The sequence below is a fragment of the Myotis daubentonii genome, chromosome 2, assembly GCF_963259705.1.
Source record: "Myotis daubentonii chromosome 2, mMyoDau2.1, whole genome shotgun sequence".
NCBI classification, from domain to species: Eukaryota; Metazoa; Chordata; class Mammalia; order Chiroptera; family Vespertilionidae; genus Myotis; species Myotis daubentonii.
The window spans coordinates 136,598,322-136,616,939 of NC_081841.1; the positions used below are offsets into that span (position 1 = coordinate 136,598,322).

Here is an 18,618-nt window from a genome sequence, read left to right on the forward strand (position 1 = left end):
TTCCTGGCAGGTTGCTGCCCTGCACCACATTTCTTCTGCCTAAATAGTTCTTTCTGAAATTGCTTACTTCTTAGGAACATCTCAGCTGAACATTTCATTCCTGCCAGGGGAAATTTGGCTCCTCTGTCCCCACTGTGGAAAAAGAACCTTATGAATTGTTAAAATGCTTTCCCATGTCTGTGGTCATCATGGCTATCATCCATTCGTCCATGGGAAAAAAAAGCCCTTAACTGTGCTAGCAGCTCGGCAGGTTTTCTATTTCTCCTCAAAAATCATACTGATAGCAATGTCTGAGTGCAGGAAGCATAATATTTATTAAAAATACCTCTTCGCTCACAGGGAATAGATGTCCAGAGAAAATAGTTTTTATGAACACTTCCACATCAAGGACGAGCACAGCATTTCCTGTTGCACAGGGCACCAAAGCGGACAGCGGGGGGTGCTGGGGGCCGGCCAGGGCTGCGTTGAGCCTTTTTCATATCTTTCCTTTCACTCTCACTGAAAATATAGAGCCAATGAATACCACTATTAACATTAACACTTCAACATTCTTTTACTGATATGTGCTGAGAGAAGCATAATCATTCAGGAAAGATATAACTTTGGAAGCTGAAGCTGGAAACCCTAACACCTTGGCATGGGCCTGGAGAAAAAGGCACTGTATTGGGGAAGTGTGTGAGTGAGTGAGTGAGTGAGTGAGTGAGTGTGTGTGTGTGTGTGTGTGTATGAGAGAGAGAGAGAGAGAGAGAGAGAGAGAGAGAGGATGCCTGTGAGTGTGTGTGTGTGTGTGTGTGTGTGTGAGAGAGAGAGAGTGCGTGTGTGCATATGTGTGTGTGTGTGTGTGTACATATGCTAACACACTCTGGCTGCTGGGGATGGGTAGGGAGGGCTATGAGGAGATAGCCTCTGCACTGCTTTGGAAAGAATCCACACGCAGGAAAATGTCACAAAGTGTTTTTAAAGCCAGGATGCTTTCATACTAGATCTGAGGGAAAGTGAGGTGTCAGTCCACTTACTTTAAGGCAGAACTGACATGCTCTTGATTCTTTGTGCAGCTGAAACAGAGTACAGCTCAAACAAAAGAAGTCTGTGCCCAGAGAGGATGATGAGAGGAGCCACAGATAAGGGGCACACTGCTTGAGTAGGGAGACACCTTCACTAGCAGGTGGTTGTGACCCTCAAAGCCAAAAATATTCACCTTCTTCCTTTGCAGAATGTTTGCTGACCCTGTTCTGCAGGGTCACAGAGCTGGAGAGGACATTCAGGCTTATCCAGCCCGTCCCCAGTGTCCGAACAGGGGGAGCTTTCTTCAGGCCACACAGCTGCTCAGAGGTGGAGTATGACTTGACCAACACTGGCGTCCTGATTCTCTGCTCTCACAGGCAGGAGTGGGGTCCCGCCAGCATTCCCTGGGCCCCACCTCACTAGTTTCCTCTGCTGAGGCTTATTCTTCAACAACAGTGATAAAAATAGGGCAGAGTGTATTTTAGATTAAAGTGTGTGCTCAGAGTCCTCAGTACACTTTTGGAGAGGGATATATGCCGGTCCTTGCTCCATCATAACATGGAATGTTTGGCTTCTTGGCAGGCACAAACTTCCATTTGCCTTAAAGTTTCAGCCTCTCCCGCCTCCTTTGGCGTTCTCCACAGCTCCCCTTCCGCACTCCTCGCACTGCGACTCAGTCATGTGCAGGTTCTCCCATCCTGAAATGTATGTTCCTGTGAAGCCTTTTGTAAACTCATAGGGCATGAAGTGAAGGCACAATTATCACTGATTTTTATAGAAAAATTTTGAGGACTCCCAGACCCCCAAAATAACCTACCGAATCATACTAAATGCACTGAATCACATCCAGTTTTATGCTACGTGTAGCACGCTTACGCGCTCTCTCAGGTTTTTCTTATTTACCTTAGGACACGTCTTGCTGAGGGACGCACACAATAAACGAAATAAAGCACAGATGCTCGGACGCTGTTCAGAGCTCTGGGGCTTGATGCCGAGAGGATGCGTGTGGCTCCCGAGAAGGAGCTTGGTGGGCACTGTGGATGCTGAAGGTGTGCGCTGCCTCCAGTGTCGGCTGCTGCAAAACCAACACTGAACGTTGTTTTCACTTTTCTTCATAAAAGCAAAAATCCTATTCAGATTTCTTCCAGTTAGCAAAAACAGGTACTGATGTTAGGGCTTTAATAAAAGTGAAGTGTCATAAAGCAAACTTTCAAATAGCAGGGAATACTGTATATGGCTGTGTGTTCCCCTGCCCCACCCCCACCCGCAGGACTGCAGGGACCAGCAATGGTTTTGGATCTTTTTATCCCCAGTGTCTAGTACAGTATCTGGTTCCTTAGGCTTCTCAGTGCACATAGACTTTGGCCTGTAGTATAAATGCATATGCAAATGATACAGACTTACTGGATCTGTGGTTGCCAGAGGCAGAGGGTAGGGGTGGGGGAAGGGGTAATGGGGGCCAGAAGGTATAAACTTGCAATTATAAGATATGTAAGTCCCACGGATTGGGATGGACAGCATGGTGATTGTCGTTAATAATACTGTCTTGCATATTTGAAAGTTGCTAAGAGTATATCTTAAAGGTTCTCATTACAATAAAAAAATACTGTAACACTGCATAGTGATGAATGTTACCTAGGCTTTTTTAAAAATTTTGTTTGTTTGTTAATCCTTACCCGAGGATATTTTTTCCATTGCTTTTTAGAGAGAGAGTGGAAGGAAGGGAGGAGGGAGGGGAGAGAGAGAAAAAAAAATCCATGTGAGAGAGATACATCAATTGGTTGCCTCCTACATGCACACGAACCAGTTTTGGGGATTGAACCTGCAACCCAGGTATGTGCCCTTGATGGGGAATTGAACCCACAACCCCTCAGTGCGTGGGCTTACACTCTAACCACTGACCCACACCAGCCAGGGCTTTACTAGACTTTATGTGGTCATCATTTTGCAATATCTACATGTATCAAATCATGTTGTACACCTTAAACTTATACAGTGTTACATGTCAATTATATCTCAAGAAAACTGGAAAAATGTATTTTTAAAAAATAATCTGCTAGAACCTACCCCTAGAGTTTCTATTCAGTAAGTCTGGGGTTGAGCATTTGCAAAAGATGATGGTGATGCTGGCGCAGGAACCACACTTTGAAGACTACTGCTTCATCATCAAGCGAGTGCCTGGCCCAGAAAATCTAAGTAGTTAGAAATAGCCGATTGCTATTAAGTAATCTTTGTAGCACATTAATGAACTTAGTGGCAACTCAAAGGAAAGCAGGGTCACCATTTTGAGGGTCAAAAAGGAGAAGACATGCCTGGCCAGCATGGCTCAGTGGTTGAGCATTGACCTATGAACCAGGAGGTCACGGTTTGATTCCCGGTCAGGGCACATGCCTGGGTTCCAGGCTCAATCCCCAGTGGAAGGTGTGCAGGAAGCAGCCAACCCATGATTCTCTCTCATCATTCTATCCCTCTCTCCCTCTCCTTTCCTCTCTGACATCAATTAAAATATATTTTTTAAAAAATCAAAGGAGAATAAGTGCCTAGAAACCCCTTCCTGCCAAATAATCACTCTTAGCAAGAAGTCAACTACTGATAAAAGGGGGTCTGGTGAGTCTGTGGACTTATTTCTGTGATTCCTAATGCACCTGAAAATGTGGGTAGCTCTGGTACAGAGAGCTGACTATCATGCAATTCATGCCTATTCTCATCTACCAGGAAGGCAAAAAATAAATATGCAATAACCAACTATTGACAAGGGGTAGGAAAATAATTTGAAAAACACTTACTGGTCATACAATTGGAGTGTAGTTTAGCTCTCAAAAATTAAAAATTCAGATATTCTCCTATCTATCCTTCCCACTGCTAAGAATTTCTTTTAACATTTTTTTTTTTATGTAAGAGGCTGGCCAGTGTGGCTCAGTGGTTGAGTGTTGACATATGAATCAGGAAGTCATAGTTCGATTCCCTGTCAGGACACATGCCCAGGTTTCAGGTTCAATTCCCAGTAGGGGGTGTACAGAAGGCAGCCAATCAATGATTCTCTCTCATCATTAATGTTTCTATCTCTCCCTCTCCCTTTTTCTCTGATATCAATTAAAAAATACATATTTTTTAAAAAATATGTAAGAATGTCAGGAGGTCTGTCTGAGGATGTTCACTGCAGTCTTGTTAATGTACATATGGATAGATTTTCATGATATGTGAAGTGAAAAAAGCAAGGTGCAGCACAGTGCATATCATATTAGCACTTTTGTGAAAGTGAAAAAAGATGTTACACATAGGAAACTATGCACAGTGTATGCTCTCTGCATACCGTTTTCTCTGGGTGGGTGTGCTAGAATCTGTACATTACCTTTAAAGAGAAAAATGGGGAGGGGGCACTCAGGATGGGAAAGTAGGCTTTGCTTTTCATTTTATTCCTTTTTTCTTATATATGCATGTTACTTTAATTAGTCCATAAGGATAATCTAGGCAGGGGGATTTATTAAATTTTAAAAACCTAATATAGGCAATATATTGAAAAAAAAGAAAAAAAAACAACAACCTATAAATTGGTAATATTCTCATAGATTTCTGTTTCGTCACTTTACAAAATATTTTAATACATTCATAAGGGGATCTACAGTTCCCTGAAATGTACTGGAATGTATACAGAGTTTAAAAAGTCACTGTATATCTTAATTTATTTGAACAACATGACCATTTCTGGCTTGCTTAATAGTTGCAAAAACATCCTATTTCTTTTCTTATAATGTGATCAGCATGTTTTTCTTTCCCCATCCCATTTCCCAGAAGAACAAAATCTCTGTTCTCACAGAGTCAGGACTTCGGAAATGCCTGCTGCTGGCCTCGGGGGTGAGGTGGCTGTAATGGAGTCATGGTGTCACGCAATGCTCTTTTTACTCATCTCTGGACAAAACCCCAGAATGCCCTTTTTCCTCCTCAACTTGAAATTCCAGTCAATGCCTCCCTAATGTATGGGTTTGACCATATTAATTTTCTGTCTCCTGGGCTTCCCGCCAGACAGTCGGGCGGGCTCCTCGGAGCTCGGGATGCAGAGCCTGCCTGAGTGAGTGAGCAGAAATCTCCCCAGGATCTCTCCTAGCAACTTCCTCTTAACCATGTCCCTGTCGTGTTTGATGCTAACTACTCCTCCCTCTGGCTTTGTCTTGCTCCTCTGGGCGTCCTGAGAGCCCAAATCACTTACTACATTCCTTCCATTATAATTATTCATTTCGGGGCCAAGGCTCACAGTCCTACCCAGCTCTGAGTATTTAAAAACAGCAATAACAAGCTAGGGTGGCAGAGATCTCCTATTTCATTTGTTATATGCCTTTGAAAATTTCCTATGAGCTACTCAGAAAGGATTTGAAAAAAATGTTATCCCTTAAAGGAAAATGAAATTTCCTCTGAACCCTATAGACTTAAGGCTCTATCATGAGCCCGGATAGCATTAAAACCAAAAATTAAGCCTAGAGATCTGTTCCAGGTGCTCTGTTGAGGCAGGCCTGCTGCTGGTGAGGACTTAATCAGTTTCTCCAGATATTTGGGACACTAAGTGGATTTAAGGCCCTTTCACAGCTGTTTAGCTGGAACAAAAAATGCAGAAGGTGCAGGAACTATGAGAAGGAATGCAGCAAGGAGGACATGAGGGAGAAAGGGCCCTGTTTGTATTCATTGGCGGAACCTAACCTTTCTCTTCCGCTGCTTCCAATGCTTTTCTGTCCAGAGATCAAAGTTCAAGAGGAAAGAAATTCCAGAAATCTGAAGTTTTGTGCTGGACACCCTGTTCTGAAATACTGTAAAACTTGTCTAAATTGTCCTGTTTCTGGGTAAATGAATGTCCTGTCCTAAGCTGTCCTTCCCTGAGAAGACTGAAGACAACTTCTTCTCAAGATCATTTATAAAGTCCTCTTTCAAGTCAGGACTATGCTCTGAACTCAGCAGATGTCCAAGCATTTGGGGGAAAGTACTGAAAGGGGTGTTAAATTGCTTGATCTTATGGATTATTTTTTGAAATTTTGAAAACTATATACATATATGTGTGTATGTTATATGTGTGCATGTGGGTATACATGTTTCTTCACTTACACATGTATGAGATAGTGAATAATCAACCCCTAGTAGAATGTTACACTTATCAAACAAGGAGCCATTAGCCTGGGGTAGCTCTAAGGCTGTGGTGGCCTATGTAAGCAAATCAAAATCTAAGCCTGTCAGGTGCCTGAGGTTGAAACCTAAGGACTTTGAGCTATGGCCAATCAAGAATTTCCTTCCTTTCCTTCTGCCTTTTCTCTGTTAAAGCCTCTCCCCAGCTCCTGTCACCGGAGCTTTCCTAACCACTTCCAGTTTGGCATTGCCGAATTTGAATCGATTTTTGCTCAAATAAACTCTTTAAATTTTCAATATGCCCTAGCTTATCTTATAATAAGAGATTTGCAAAGAATGGTGACCAACTTCATCACAGCTCTGTTTATCCTTCCCTTCTGTCCATTGATACCTGCTGGATATGTATGGGAGACTATATTATGACATCTAAAACTGACATTCAAGCATATTTCTGAAAAGTCAGGTAATTTTTTATGCTCCTCAAACAATCTAATTTGGGCAAACCACATCAAACATAGAATTAAGGAAGAAAGATTTGAAAAGCATAAAGAATAAAATTAAATTTTCTGACTGATAACTCTTTCTGTTACTCTTTCTCATACTTCCAGAATGTTTAAGTATACTAACTGATATAGGCTCCTGTGGGCCTTCGGCCATCACTTTAAACCACTAGAGATGGTAAAGGCACTGGTGGGGATGGATATGAATTTGTTCTGCTTGCATCACAACGCCATCTTGTCTACTAATCTCTTCTCTGGGCTTCTAAGTAGAGTTTTAAATATCCCATTTAGTTAGTAACTGCTTTTAGCTTCATCGTATATGGAATGAGCAGTAAGAATTATACTGGAGAAGTAGTGTGTGGTAGTCAAATTTATGGACATGTTTTTGGTGTCTCTGCTAGAGCTGGTGAAGAGTGTATGGTCTTTACCTGTGACATCAGTTGTAGTGGTCACCCCATTTATGGTCTTTAATATATGCTGTCTTTGAGTCACATTCATTAGGGTAGAGGCTCTGAGGTGGTTTTCCTGTAATGATGATGAATTTATGCTGATCTGAGCACTCTTTCTGGGTCCTTTTGAGTGCCCAAGAGCTGTTATTTGCAAGACAAAAGTAAATTGGGCCACAGAAATACTGTGAAACTATTTTTTAAACCTAAGTTGAGTTACAGTTTTTGTTCTTTGGTGTGTTTTTTATTTGTTACTGTGGGGGGAGGAGAAAATATAAAAATTAATAAGAAGTATAAACTTAATCACATTTAGTTTTGCTTTTAATTAATTCCCCTATTGGAAAGAATACAATTACATGAAATTGAGATATGCCCAGACAATTTAAGACATCATATCTCTTTGAATTCTGACTTCTTTCTGGACCCGCAGTATGTATTTCAGGTCCATTTGAATGACCTTCAGGCCTCTCAAATTCAGCATGCCCAAGAGCAAATTCTTTATCTTCTTCTCAGACCTCCACCTGTGCTCATCCTCTTGGGCTCTGATGCTCTTCCCAAGCTTGAGTCGTGCTGGTCTCCCTCTTTTCCTCCCTCACAGCAAGTCAGTCACACTGTGTCCTGTATCTTGCCCTGTCAAATGACTTCTTGCTTCTCCCTCCACTCCAGAGTTCCGCCTTCATTTCTCCCAAGCAAATCCTACTCAGATCTGCCTTCTCTGGCCAGCATGTAAAATACACAATATGGTTTGGTATACATGGTCCTTATTTATTCTCAGCCAGCATTAGCCCCATCCCTGTCACCTATGTTCACACAAAGTCCTTTCACATTCCATGCCAGCCTTTAAGTGGCAGCCCTGCCTTCTCAACTGAGCAGGTTTTGATTCACTATTTAAGACTTGGCAAAAATATGGTTTTCTTTGGGTGTGTTTCCCTGACTCCACCTACTGAGTTAGTTACTGTGTCCCCATAGGTGTCATCCATACCTCTCTTGCAAAAGGTAATTATCTGCTTTTTCCCCAGATGAGATTTCTCTGTAATCTCATCAAGGGCAAGGGCACGTCTTAATCATATATTTCCAGCAATCAGTCAAGTGCCTCGTAACCAGTAGGATCTCAGATGTTTGCTGAATGAATGAATTGAACTTATGGCCCAGAATATGTTAATAGCATGGTCTGAGCAACAGAGGCACTTAACCTGAAACAGGGAATATCTGAAACACGACTTGAGTAAACATTCGGGGATCTAGTTTTAACCTTGAACATGTGCAGTTTTGGCCATTGGGTCTTTCTTCTAAGTGCTTTCCCTTCTGTACACCTCCAAGCGCATTGCTAGTCTCTCTTAGCTTCCCTCCACTCTACACACACATAAACATATGAACACACAATTTTCTCTCTAGTGGCATCACCTTTATTAACAGCCTTCTCTGGTTGACGGCAGAATTTTGGCCATCACAACCCAAATTCTCAGCCTCAACCCTTACTGTGCCTTCCCCTCAGGCCTGGTGTTAGACACCACAGTTCTTACTCTTCTAACTGACTCCAATCAAAGAGTTCTGCTATTAAAAGCAATGGGACCAATTCTCTTTAAAAATCTCACAATCAGCCCTAGCTGGATTGGCTCAGTGGATAGAGCATTGGCCTGTGGACTGAAGGGTCCCTGGTTTGATTCTGGTCAAGGGCACATGCCCAGGTTGCAGGCTTGATCCCCAATGGGTGGCGTGCAGGAGGCAACTGATCAATGATTCTCATCATCGATGTTTCTACTCTCTCTCCCTCTCCTTTCCTCTCTGAAAATCAATAAAAATATATTTTAAGAACATCATCAGCTTCTGAACAGTCCCTTCTGACCAAAGAATCTTTAAAAAAATTTAAAAAATCTCACAATCACTACCATCTCTGTCCCTGCCAGATAATCTCATCTGAGGGTTTTAACATGATAGTTTGGGCTGACTACTCTATGTTGCCCTTGCAAAGGCAGCTTGAAGTCCCCAGTGAACCCAGCCTGCATGCAGACAGAACAGCAGGAACCCCAGGCAGTGAGCTGCAGCATTCTCCTCTGCCAGCGATGCTGCCGGACACCAGCCCTGGGCTTAGGTGGTCAGCTGAAAGGCAACCCTCAGAGCAGCTCAGCCTGGCTAGCCTGGCAGCTTTACCTCCTCCGGGTGAGCTGAGGAGAGGGAAGCCCCTGGCAGTCAAGAAGAGTGTGAGATAAGCTGATGGCAAATCCTCCTGTTAAAATTAAGTGCAATAAGTTCATTGCATGACATGATGATAAAGTTTGATAGATAGGAAAGTTTGGAGTTGGAATTCTCTTGAGGTAGAAAACAGTAAACATAAACGCCCCCGTGAAAACTACCCATAGGCCGGGAAGTAGCTGCTTATTAGCATGAGAAGATATTCACAATGTGGGAAGTGAATGGAATCTGCTTGCTTCCTATGCTCCATAAGACACTTGTTTATTTTGTGCGCTGATTTTTAAAATTGTGGCACCAGCTGTTGTTCTGTGCAGATTATCCTATTGCTCTTTGACATTCTTTGGACACCTGGAAGATTTGGAAGAGCTTTGATGTCCTTTTTTATAATAGAGCCTTGGCAATCACTTAAGAAAAAAATACGTTTGATAGAGTGATAGCATCTATGAGAAGCTAATTTTAACTATCCCTTCCTAACTTAATATTTAGAAGTTTATGTTTAATCATATGGTGAATTCAGTGCTATAATTTCCTTAATCTCATGCCTACTAAATCAATAACTGTTTAAGCAAGACTGAATCTGCAATTGCTTGGCCCCACCTGTGACATCCACTATTAAGAGCCCATCCATTTCTCTGCATGGCTTTGTTCACAACCCCTTGGCATTTATTCTTCCAATAACACTGTGCCTGCAAGCCACGGAAGTTCTAAATGAGGTCCAAGTGATAGAGTTGGAACTTCAAGGGGTTTGGGAGCTGAGGGAGGGGAGCCTGAAGAAAGTGAAAAATGAAATAACAGAATGGTATGTGGTCGTGATGAACTGTGGAGGGTGTGAACGTAAGGTCTGCATGGCAGAGCTGCTGGTTGGGCGAGCCTTGGTCTCTCTTCCCTGCCCAAGGGCTGGTGGGATGGCGGCATTGGTTGCAACAGGGGAAGAAAAAGGATCCAAGGAGTAAAAATGGCCCTGAGATTGAGGGGAGATGTGACACAGCTACTCATGGCCCCAACTTAGAACTTGGACCCAGTAATGTCTTCAGCGAGCTACATCTGACTCCTTCAGATAAAGACCAAAAGAGAAAAAGATATATGTTTGGCTCTTCCTCATCCAGCCACTCTACCCCAACTTCATGTCTAAGCCCCCAACCAAGGCATTACATTGTCTATCTATCTGTATCTGAAGGCCAACACCAGTGCCCATGCAGTCTGTACATATACCAAGTCCATTTGTAAACAAGGTAAAGAATGCATGGAAGCCAGTCTCCCCGGACTCTCCCCAGTCATACTTAGAATTTGCTTTAACCTAAGGTTATGGAGACAGACTTGAAGGGAGACATCCCAACCTTGCTAAAATGTAAGTACAAAAGGCACAAATTGGATGGATATTGATGATGTTATTTCTACTGTGACATCATCCATAGACTCCTAGTGTCTTTGCTTTGCTTCCCTATAGTGATCACAACATAAATTACTTGTCTTGTTTGACTTCCTTGTTCACCAAAGTTGAGCAGATTGTGGCCGTTTTCAACGCTTCTACCAGACAAAAAGCTTGGGACCATTTCTCGAAAGCTCAGCGCAAGAACATAGACATTTGGCGAAAACATTCTGAGGTTGGTGATTTTATTATTACTTTTTAAACACCATCACACAGCTGGATTGGCAGAGAATAGTGTGGCTGCAGTCATTACGGTTTTTGTTAGAGTGGGCAGTCATCTTGCCGTTGTCCTGTCTCATTGTCACCCAAATCCAGCTCAGATTTGTTCCTTACCCAGCAAAGAGCTGACTTCCTGCTTAGAGGACAGAGAGCTCTTCTCCCCTGCAGTGGGAGAGCAGAACGTCTTCCATTCATAGCCAAGAGCTCAGAAATAAACCAAGCTACTTGGCCTGATGATTATGAAATGAAGTGCAAAGTAAAACAGAAAACCAGTTTTTAATAAATACGGAGTTTTGTCGCTGTTCTGCTACATGATGAGGAGAGTTTGTTCTTTGGTCTAGAAATGGCAGGTATGCCTCTCATGCACGCTTTCTCCTCATGAGCAATGCCTTAGTCCCTATGCTAGCCAGCAGGTTAAACCACACCTCTCCCGGCGCAAACTTCCCCAGGGGAGGGAGCGGCCGGGCTAGCCACGTCTGCCCTCTGCATCAATGCATGTGTGAATGTGAGTATTCACCCCAAGGGAAGAGTCCAGAACTTGACCTTCTTTGACACCTAGAAGGGCCAAAATGTGTCATTAGTCATTGGTCGTCCGGCTGTTATTTTTAACTCCACAGTGTAGTGTACGCTTTGAACCTGTACTTTAACAGTAAGTATACTGTCTTTGTTTGCTTATTCTTTCTTTTTTTAATGAGAGAATGTTTTTCATGTGGATGTCTCTCCATCTCTAGCATGTTGATATCAGAGTTCTCTAAATGATATTCCCCTTTCAAAATCCCAAACTTATAGAAGGTAAGGTTTATTTATTTAATGATTTTGGCTCCCACTTGTAAAATAAGTGTTTTATATAGAGTTTGAAGAACCACAAAGTACTGTGATATCAATCATTTGGGTAGCATTTTAAGTGCCCATTAACTAATGCTAAATTACAGCTGAATACCAATGGCACTAGATATAATATCCACATGAATAGCAAATGAATCCTTTATTATCACTGTTATTATGGTGAATGCCGATGACTTCACAATAATGGGACACTTAAAGTGCTAGTGCAATTTATTGTTAAGAAAGACATTTTTTATTTTGTTCACAAATGCCTAAGAAGGTGATGGTGAGTGATGCAGTTCTGTTCCTCTGTTCAGCATTGTGAGTAAGGAGAAGGTGGGGTTTCTCTTTAACTTTTCAGGGGCCAGAAAAAAACAAAGGATGCTTCCCTACTGCTCCCCCAGACACTGAATCGAGACCCCGGTATCCCAGTTAAGGTTGATTTTCTGGAGGAAAGAGCCCTAGTTTATGATGAAATATACAAATTGAGCGTTATGAAACACAGATCAGAATCCATGAACTATGATTCAGATTTGGGAACAATCTATGAATTGCTTATTTTTTTCCTTCACGTAAAAACCAAACATGATTAAAAGAAATATTAAGAAAAAGGCAAGTGGCATGATGCTGAATAAACCTGTGCACAGAAAGGCTGGCATTAGTAGTGAGTGTCAGCAAGTATCAGCTACTGATTTAATTCACACTTCCTGCCACGTCTGGCCCCCTCTCCTGGCGTCCCCCGTGCTGGGGCCAGGGCTGTCCTCTCCATTGCGGAGCAGGACACGCGAGGTTCCAGCTTTATTCCAGGGAAGCCTGCTCGCCTTGCTCCCTGCTGAGGGGTAGAAAGGATGCTGTCCTGACGTTGTGCCTGCGAAGAGCCTTTATGGCTCCCTGCCACTCCCGCCAGCTCTATGGATGTACCAGGAAATAGGATTCTAAATTACCTTTGATTTTCTCTCCGACGTGTCGCTTAATTGATTAAGTACCAGTTGGTAATTTTACATTGTGGATGATTTCTCAGTTGCACATAAGCTTGATAATTGGCTTGATTTTTCCGCGTTCCCATGTACAGCATCTGTTAATTATCTGCAACACCTTTGCAGATTTATTAGAGTGTGCGAGTGATTTACTGCTGAACCAGAGGCACCCTGTGGAAACACCCTCAGCTTGTTTTTTTCCTCCCATTGTTTTCCTTTCTGCCGCCCTCCCCCACTAGAACAGCTACTGTATGACAGTTTGTCATTAATTGTGGGGACTAAACAACAGGCTCTTTCAGGCTCATTTATTCTCTCCGCCTGGCTTTTCCTTGTTTTAAGTATTTTCAGGCCACCTCTTTGGGAATTGGCCTCTTTGTCAGAAAAATTAGCTGTCCACAACCTAAAAACTTCCCCACTAATCACATGTGACATCTGCCTCTGATACCCATGGTGTTGTTTAAGGCAGGATTGGCACCCCTTCTACTCGGTGGCATGTCACGCAAGGAGGCCTGGGCTGTCAGCCTGGTGGCCATCAGGACTGCCCTGACATGTGTCCCTGTCCCAGGGACCTTGCCTCTCTGCTGATCCCCCTCCCCGTCCTCTGTATTGGTGATTCCCAGGGTTCAGAGTTGACCAGGCAAATACTTTCCTTCCCATCATGCTGCAGTACACATCTGTGAGCTAAGCAGGGAAGACAACGGAAAGGACCTATAACACAGACTACTATGTGCACACACTGATTGAATGGGCCTTAGAACTATGCTTAAAGTCATGCCATCAGTACCTCGTCGTACTTTAGCTTTATTGTTACTCAAAGGTTTATTATAAAGTGAAATTATTTTAACTATTTGACTTTATTTAAAGACTTCAATTTAAATGAGGTAAAAAGGGGAAACACATATAAGAGAACACAATGGGTAAGGATTCACAAATACATAATATAGAAATTTATACAAATAATATGATTATTTAACATACATGATTACAGCGTTCTGATTTTTAGATACAGTTATAAAACAATATTCTGTAATTCCTTATTTTTATAAGTTTTCACATGGCACGCTTGCATTCAAATGGCCTTTATTACTACTATTCCCCATTTATGTGTGAGTTGACAAAGGCTCAAAGAAATTAAATGCCTTGGCTGCAGTCACTCTTGTAATAGGTGGAGGGCATAAGATATAATCCTAAGATCATAAAGTGATGCTAAAGCAACCATCACAACAAAAACAATAAACTCTACACCATAATGTAAAACACTAGGAAAAGAAGCCATCTGGTGTTTTTTTGCCCTCCAACATATTTTTAAATTTGACCATTTGAATATATGAATGGTGTGTGTGTGTGTGTGTGTGTGTGTGTGTGTGATCACGCAGGGCCAAATGCTCACAGGCATGGCCCCTATTCTGCAGGAAGAATAATAGAGGTCTGCATTTTCAACTTGGAGAACCATGTGCTTAACATGAGGCTAAGTATCTTACATGCATTAATTTATTTTATTCTCAAAAGTATGATCATCACAATATTCCAGTGAGTAAATTGAGGCTAAGAGAGGTGAAGAAACATTCCTAGAGCTACACAGTACAGTGGGTCAGTAGCAGACCAGTCTTTTAAACATTTCCTTGCTTGTATTCCTAAACCTTAGCGATGAGCCCCTCCTGTGTGCCACTCATGGTGATAGGTATTTCTGTGTAATCCTCACAACAGCCCTGCTAGGTGGATGTTGTTATCTCCTTTTCTACAAATGTGGAAATTGAAACTTGAGAGATTGAATAATTTGCTGAAGAGCCCTTGACTAGTCATTGGTGAGCAGGAATTATTCCAAGTCCGATACCAGATTCTGTCTTTCCACCCCCACCTTCTGTACCCCTCAGAATGTTTTCCTAGATTAGGTGGGGCAATGTTTGAAAGGGGAAAACTGCAGATTCTAGGTGCTCATGTGTCAGCCATAATACACTAAAAGACCACTGGGAAAGTGACTAACATTCGTGTACTCTTAACTTTCAGGAGCTCCGGAATGCTCAAAGTGAGCAACTTATGGGCATCCGTCGCGAAGAGGAGATGGAAATGTCAGATGATGAGAACTGTGACAGCCCAACTAAAAAAATGAGAGTCGATGAATCAGGTAACGCTGAAAACCGCCACACACCGTGAGGTATCTCAATGATGTTCCTAATCCCAGGTGGGGCATATACATTGGGAAATGAACACATAACTCACCTTTATTGAGTTATACTAAACTTTCATCTCTGAGTGACTGTGTCTTTTATTAGTAGAACTTTACACTTCTTGGGAACATAGTAATTTAAATGGTTCCAGTTGTTTCTTTATGAGTAGGTCTGAGGCCATTATACTTTTTTCAGGGATACTTGCCTGTTCTCATAAAAATCCTTTTCCATAATATGGTAGCCACCACTGATGCTGCAATGCAGATAAAATCTAGCTTCAGTCAGTGTCCTAACATGTGAATTGTTTAATCCCTGAGGAAGCTTTCTAGCCTCTGAAAGAGCTCGCTGGAGAATTAGACTGTTCTCCAGTGAACTTTGGTTCACCTAACCTGCCGTCAGAGGGTTGGCCCACTTTGTACCAAGGAAGGGGCATCACTCTTGAGCTGTAAAAAGGAGAGAAGCTCAGAGTGAACTTGGTTCATGTACTCCGTCTCATCTGAGATACTGATGTAAAACTCTGTCCTTGAATTGTGTATATGTGAATCCCTTGGTCTTGTAGAAGCAGGCCAAGGACGTGGGCACTCCACATAGGGGACACCAATGGGGACTGCTTGTCCAAGGGGAAGAGTTTGGTGTACAGGGCCCAGGAAGAACCAGAGTTGCCACTGTTGCAAAAAAAAAAAAAAGAAAGAAAAAGACAAATAGAGGCATGACAGATTTGATCTATCTCCTCATATGTACCAGTGAATAAACACTCACCTGTCCCAAGCTTTTTAACAGGAAGAGTCGGGTAACCAGAAACAGGTGACCTTTGCTAATTTGTTGGTAGAAGCCAAAATCAAGATTCAGAAAATGGTCATGTCATCAGGGTTGCAGAGTGGTGTGAATGCCCTGTTTCTCCAGGGCTTTCAAGGAGAATCAGAGGCGTAATGATGGTCGCAAGGAAAGCTGCTTTGTCCAGGGGTAGCAGAGGGAGCTCAGCGTCCTTAGAGCAGTGGTTCTCAGAAGTGTGGTCGTCAGTCCAGCGACACCAGCATCGTCTAGGACAGTGGTCGGCAAACTCATTAGTCAACAGAGCCAAATGTCAACAGTACAACGATTGAACTTTCTTTTGAGAACCAAATTTTTTAAACTTAAACTATATAGGTAGTTACATTGTTATTAACTTAATTAAGGTACTTCCTAAGGCTTAGGAAGAGCCACACTCAAAGGGCCAAAGAGCCGCATGTGGTTCGAAAGCCACAGTTTGCCGACCACGGGTAGGAACTTACTAGAAATGCACATTCTCAGGCCTTGCTCAACACCTACTGAATCAGAAACTGTCAGGGAGGTGGAGGTGAGAGCCAGCTATCTGCGATTTGAGCCCTGCAGGGAATTCTGTTGCAGGCTGAAGTTTGAGACCAACCACCTTAGAACATTTTCCTTTTAGCCTCAAATTCCATTTATTTATATCTTATATCTTTCAGAAGCTTGGCATAAACGAAGGCACCATGCCCCTCTTTTCTGAAGCCTTTGTCTGAAAAGTGAAGCTAGCATGTGTGTGTCTCTGTGTGCCTCCTAGTGAGACGCTACAGATTTCTCAGGACTGCTTCGTAACTGGGTTTAAATTTGCTTGTTTGAGGAAACCACCTTCCTCACGGCATTTCTACTCCGCACACCTTCATCTGTCAAAGGAAAAGAGTAAATTTTAGTGTGATTTTCTTAAACTCAATGACATCTTCCCATAAAAATATAAAATATTTTTCTCAAAAAAGCTTTCATCATTTTTGAAGTTTCTAGATGAGAGGCAGGTCTACATGAAACTTGTATCTTTAACATACTTAATAAGGTATGTGTAGGAGAAAAGAATAGAGTTAATGAAAAAATTTTATTTGAACCTGTGGCTTTTTTGGCAAGGAAAGGACATTTTTTAAAAAACAACCAATCAATTTCCCGAGTAAGAAATGTGTCTAATGTTGTAGTCTGCTTAGGATAGGGCCAGAATGATGACTGAGAACAGTGGCTCACAGGGGAGGTTACAGACCATGGCAGCGAGCGTGTCCCTGTATGATCACCCTGAGCTCTGCTGCAAAAGAATCCACAGAGGTGCCAAGACCTCTCCCCTCGCAGGGACCACAGTGTCCTCTCTGGAAGGTTGACTGAGAGGCATCTCTCTGACCTCTCTTGGTTTTCCCCAGGCGTCTGGTAAGAGCCTGAAGTGGGACCTGAGCTTTCAGAAGCTTTCACCAGGCTTGTTACTTGGTCAGTAGAATTAATGAGCACAACACAGCCTGTTCTCTACTGAGTGCTGAGGGAAAAGATGAAAGAACTGGAGTTCAAATGCCAGGCCCCCAGGAGTTCAAAGTCTTTTTTGTGCTTTCAAAATGAGACGGACCAGGGAACGTGGCATGTGGTTTATGAGGAAAGCTCAGGACTGATTAGAGGGAAAGGCAAGCAACTAACCTTTTTTATTCCACTGGGCCCCGAAGATCATGCCAAAAGCAGGCAGCGGTTTTTTCTTTCGGCTGCATGTTGGGGCCACTGTCGGAGAGCAGGAATTCCCATCTGGTCTTTTACCCAGCCGAAGACAGATTCCTTCCAACAGCTGCTTGAAGCAGGGACCCAGGGACCGGGTGTGGGGCGCGGGGGGTGGGGGGGGGGGGCGGCGGCAACCTGAGGGGATCTTTCAGTGGTATCTCCTCAGGTGACCCAGCACTAATTGTAGGTACACATTTGCAGCTGTCAGGCACCTGTGAGCAGGCCTCTTCAAAATGTAGTTCTAATTCACTAGCGGGAATTGCCAAACGCTGAAATAGAAGTAAAATCCTCCATCTTCTAAAGAATCCCTTGCCCTTTTCGTTTCTGCTAAAACAATGAGATTTTGTCTTGGATGCTCTGAGCAGTAGCTGCCCCAGACATTCTTGGAAATTGAAGGGATTTCCCTCTGGGATGCGGGGCCTGTGGGAGGCCTGTGGTGAGGCTGCCCCCCCTCCCCCCCCCCCGCAGGATGCTGGAGTTTGGTCCCCCAGTGCTGGCTTTCCTCCTCCTCTGTCCCCTGGGACAAAAGCTAACAGGCAGTTTTATTTCTGAGGGGCAGCCGGGGAGAACTGGTTTCTAGAGAAGACACAATGTATCATGGGGAGGACTTGTATACCTTGCGCTAAATTCTTTTTAAAAAATCAAAATTGGTCAACATATCTCTGATCTTCTGGTTATGAAGACTATTTCATTGTACTTCCGCTTTTCACCACCCATAATAATTTACCACGCGTCTGACTAGAGTTCCCCGCACGGCTCTCACTACAATATCGTAGTAGTTCTGGGCAGGCTGTTCACTGCTCCTCATCAGCTGGATCTTGAAAGGGAAGGCAGTTTGCTGAAGCAAAACTAAGATGATGATAAAAATGAAAATGAGTTTTGTTAATAAATTTGAAAACCAAGACAGATTTATCGAAGCATTCATTCAAGAAGATCGGCATCCTGTTCTGAAGCCTGTGAAGATAGTTTTTGATAAAAATTCAATTTATTATTGCATAGTCTACCTCCTACTGGAATCAAGCCAGACTTTAAAAGCTGTATCTATTCCTCCTCCCCCCTCCTTCTCCCTCTCTTTTTCTCTTTAATTCCTCCTCCCCCCCCCCATCCCCCAGGCCCCAGGTTGACTGTAGGGGTGAGGACAAGAAAGCTCAAGGAAGAGAGGAGAAAAAAGAGGAAGTCTGTCCTAGATCTTAAGGCCTCAGATAGCAGAACCTGATCAGTCTTAGCACT

At 42.9% G+C, this 18,618-nt stretch overlaps 1 protein-coding gene across 5 annotated transcripts in view; it reads left to right on the forward strand.

Annotated features, from left to right (window-relative positions):
* ENOX1 (ecto-NOX disulfide-thiol exchanger 1) overlaps positions 1-18,618 on the forward strand; it is a 611,845-nt gene that overhangs the window by 470,920 nt on the left and 122,307 nt on the right. For all 5 annotated transcript variants that reach the window (XM_059684703.1, XM_059684702.1, XM_059684704.1 and 2 more), the window contains 2 exons: positions 10,751-10,857; positions 14,711-14,828. In XM_059684703.1, coding sequence (XP_059540686.1) covers positions 10,751-10,857; positions 14,711-14,828 — 225 coding nt within the window. The remainder of the gene's footprint in view (positions 1-10,750; positions 10,858-14,710; positions 14,829-18,618) is intronic.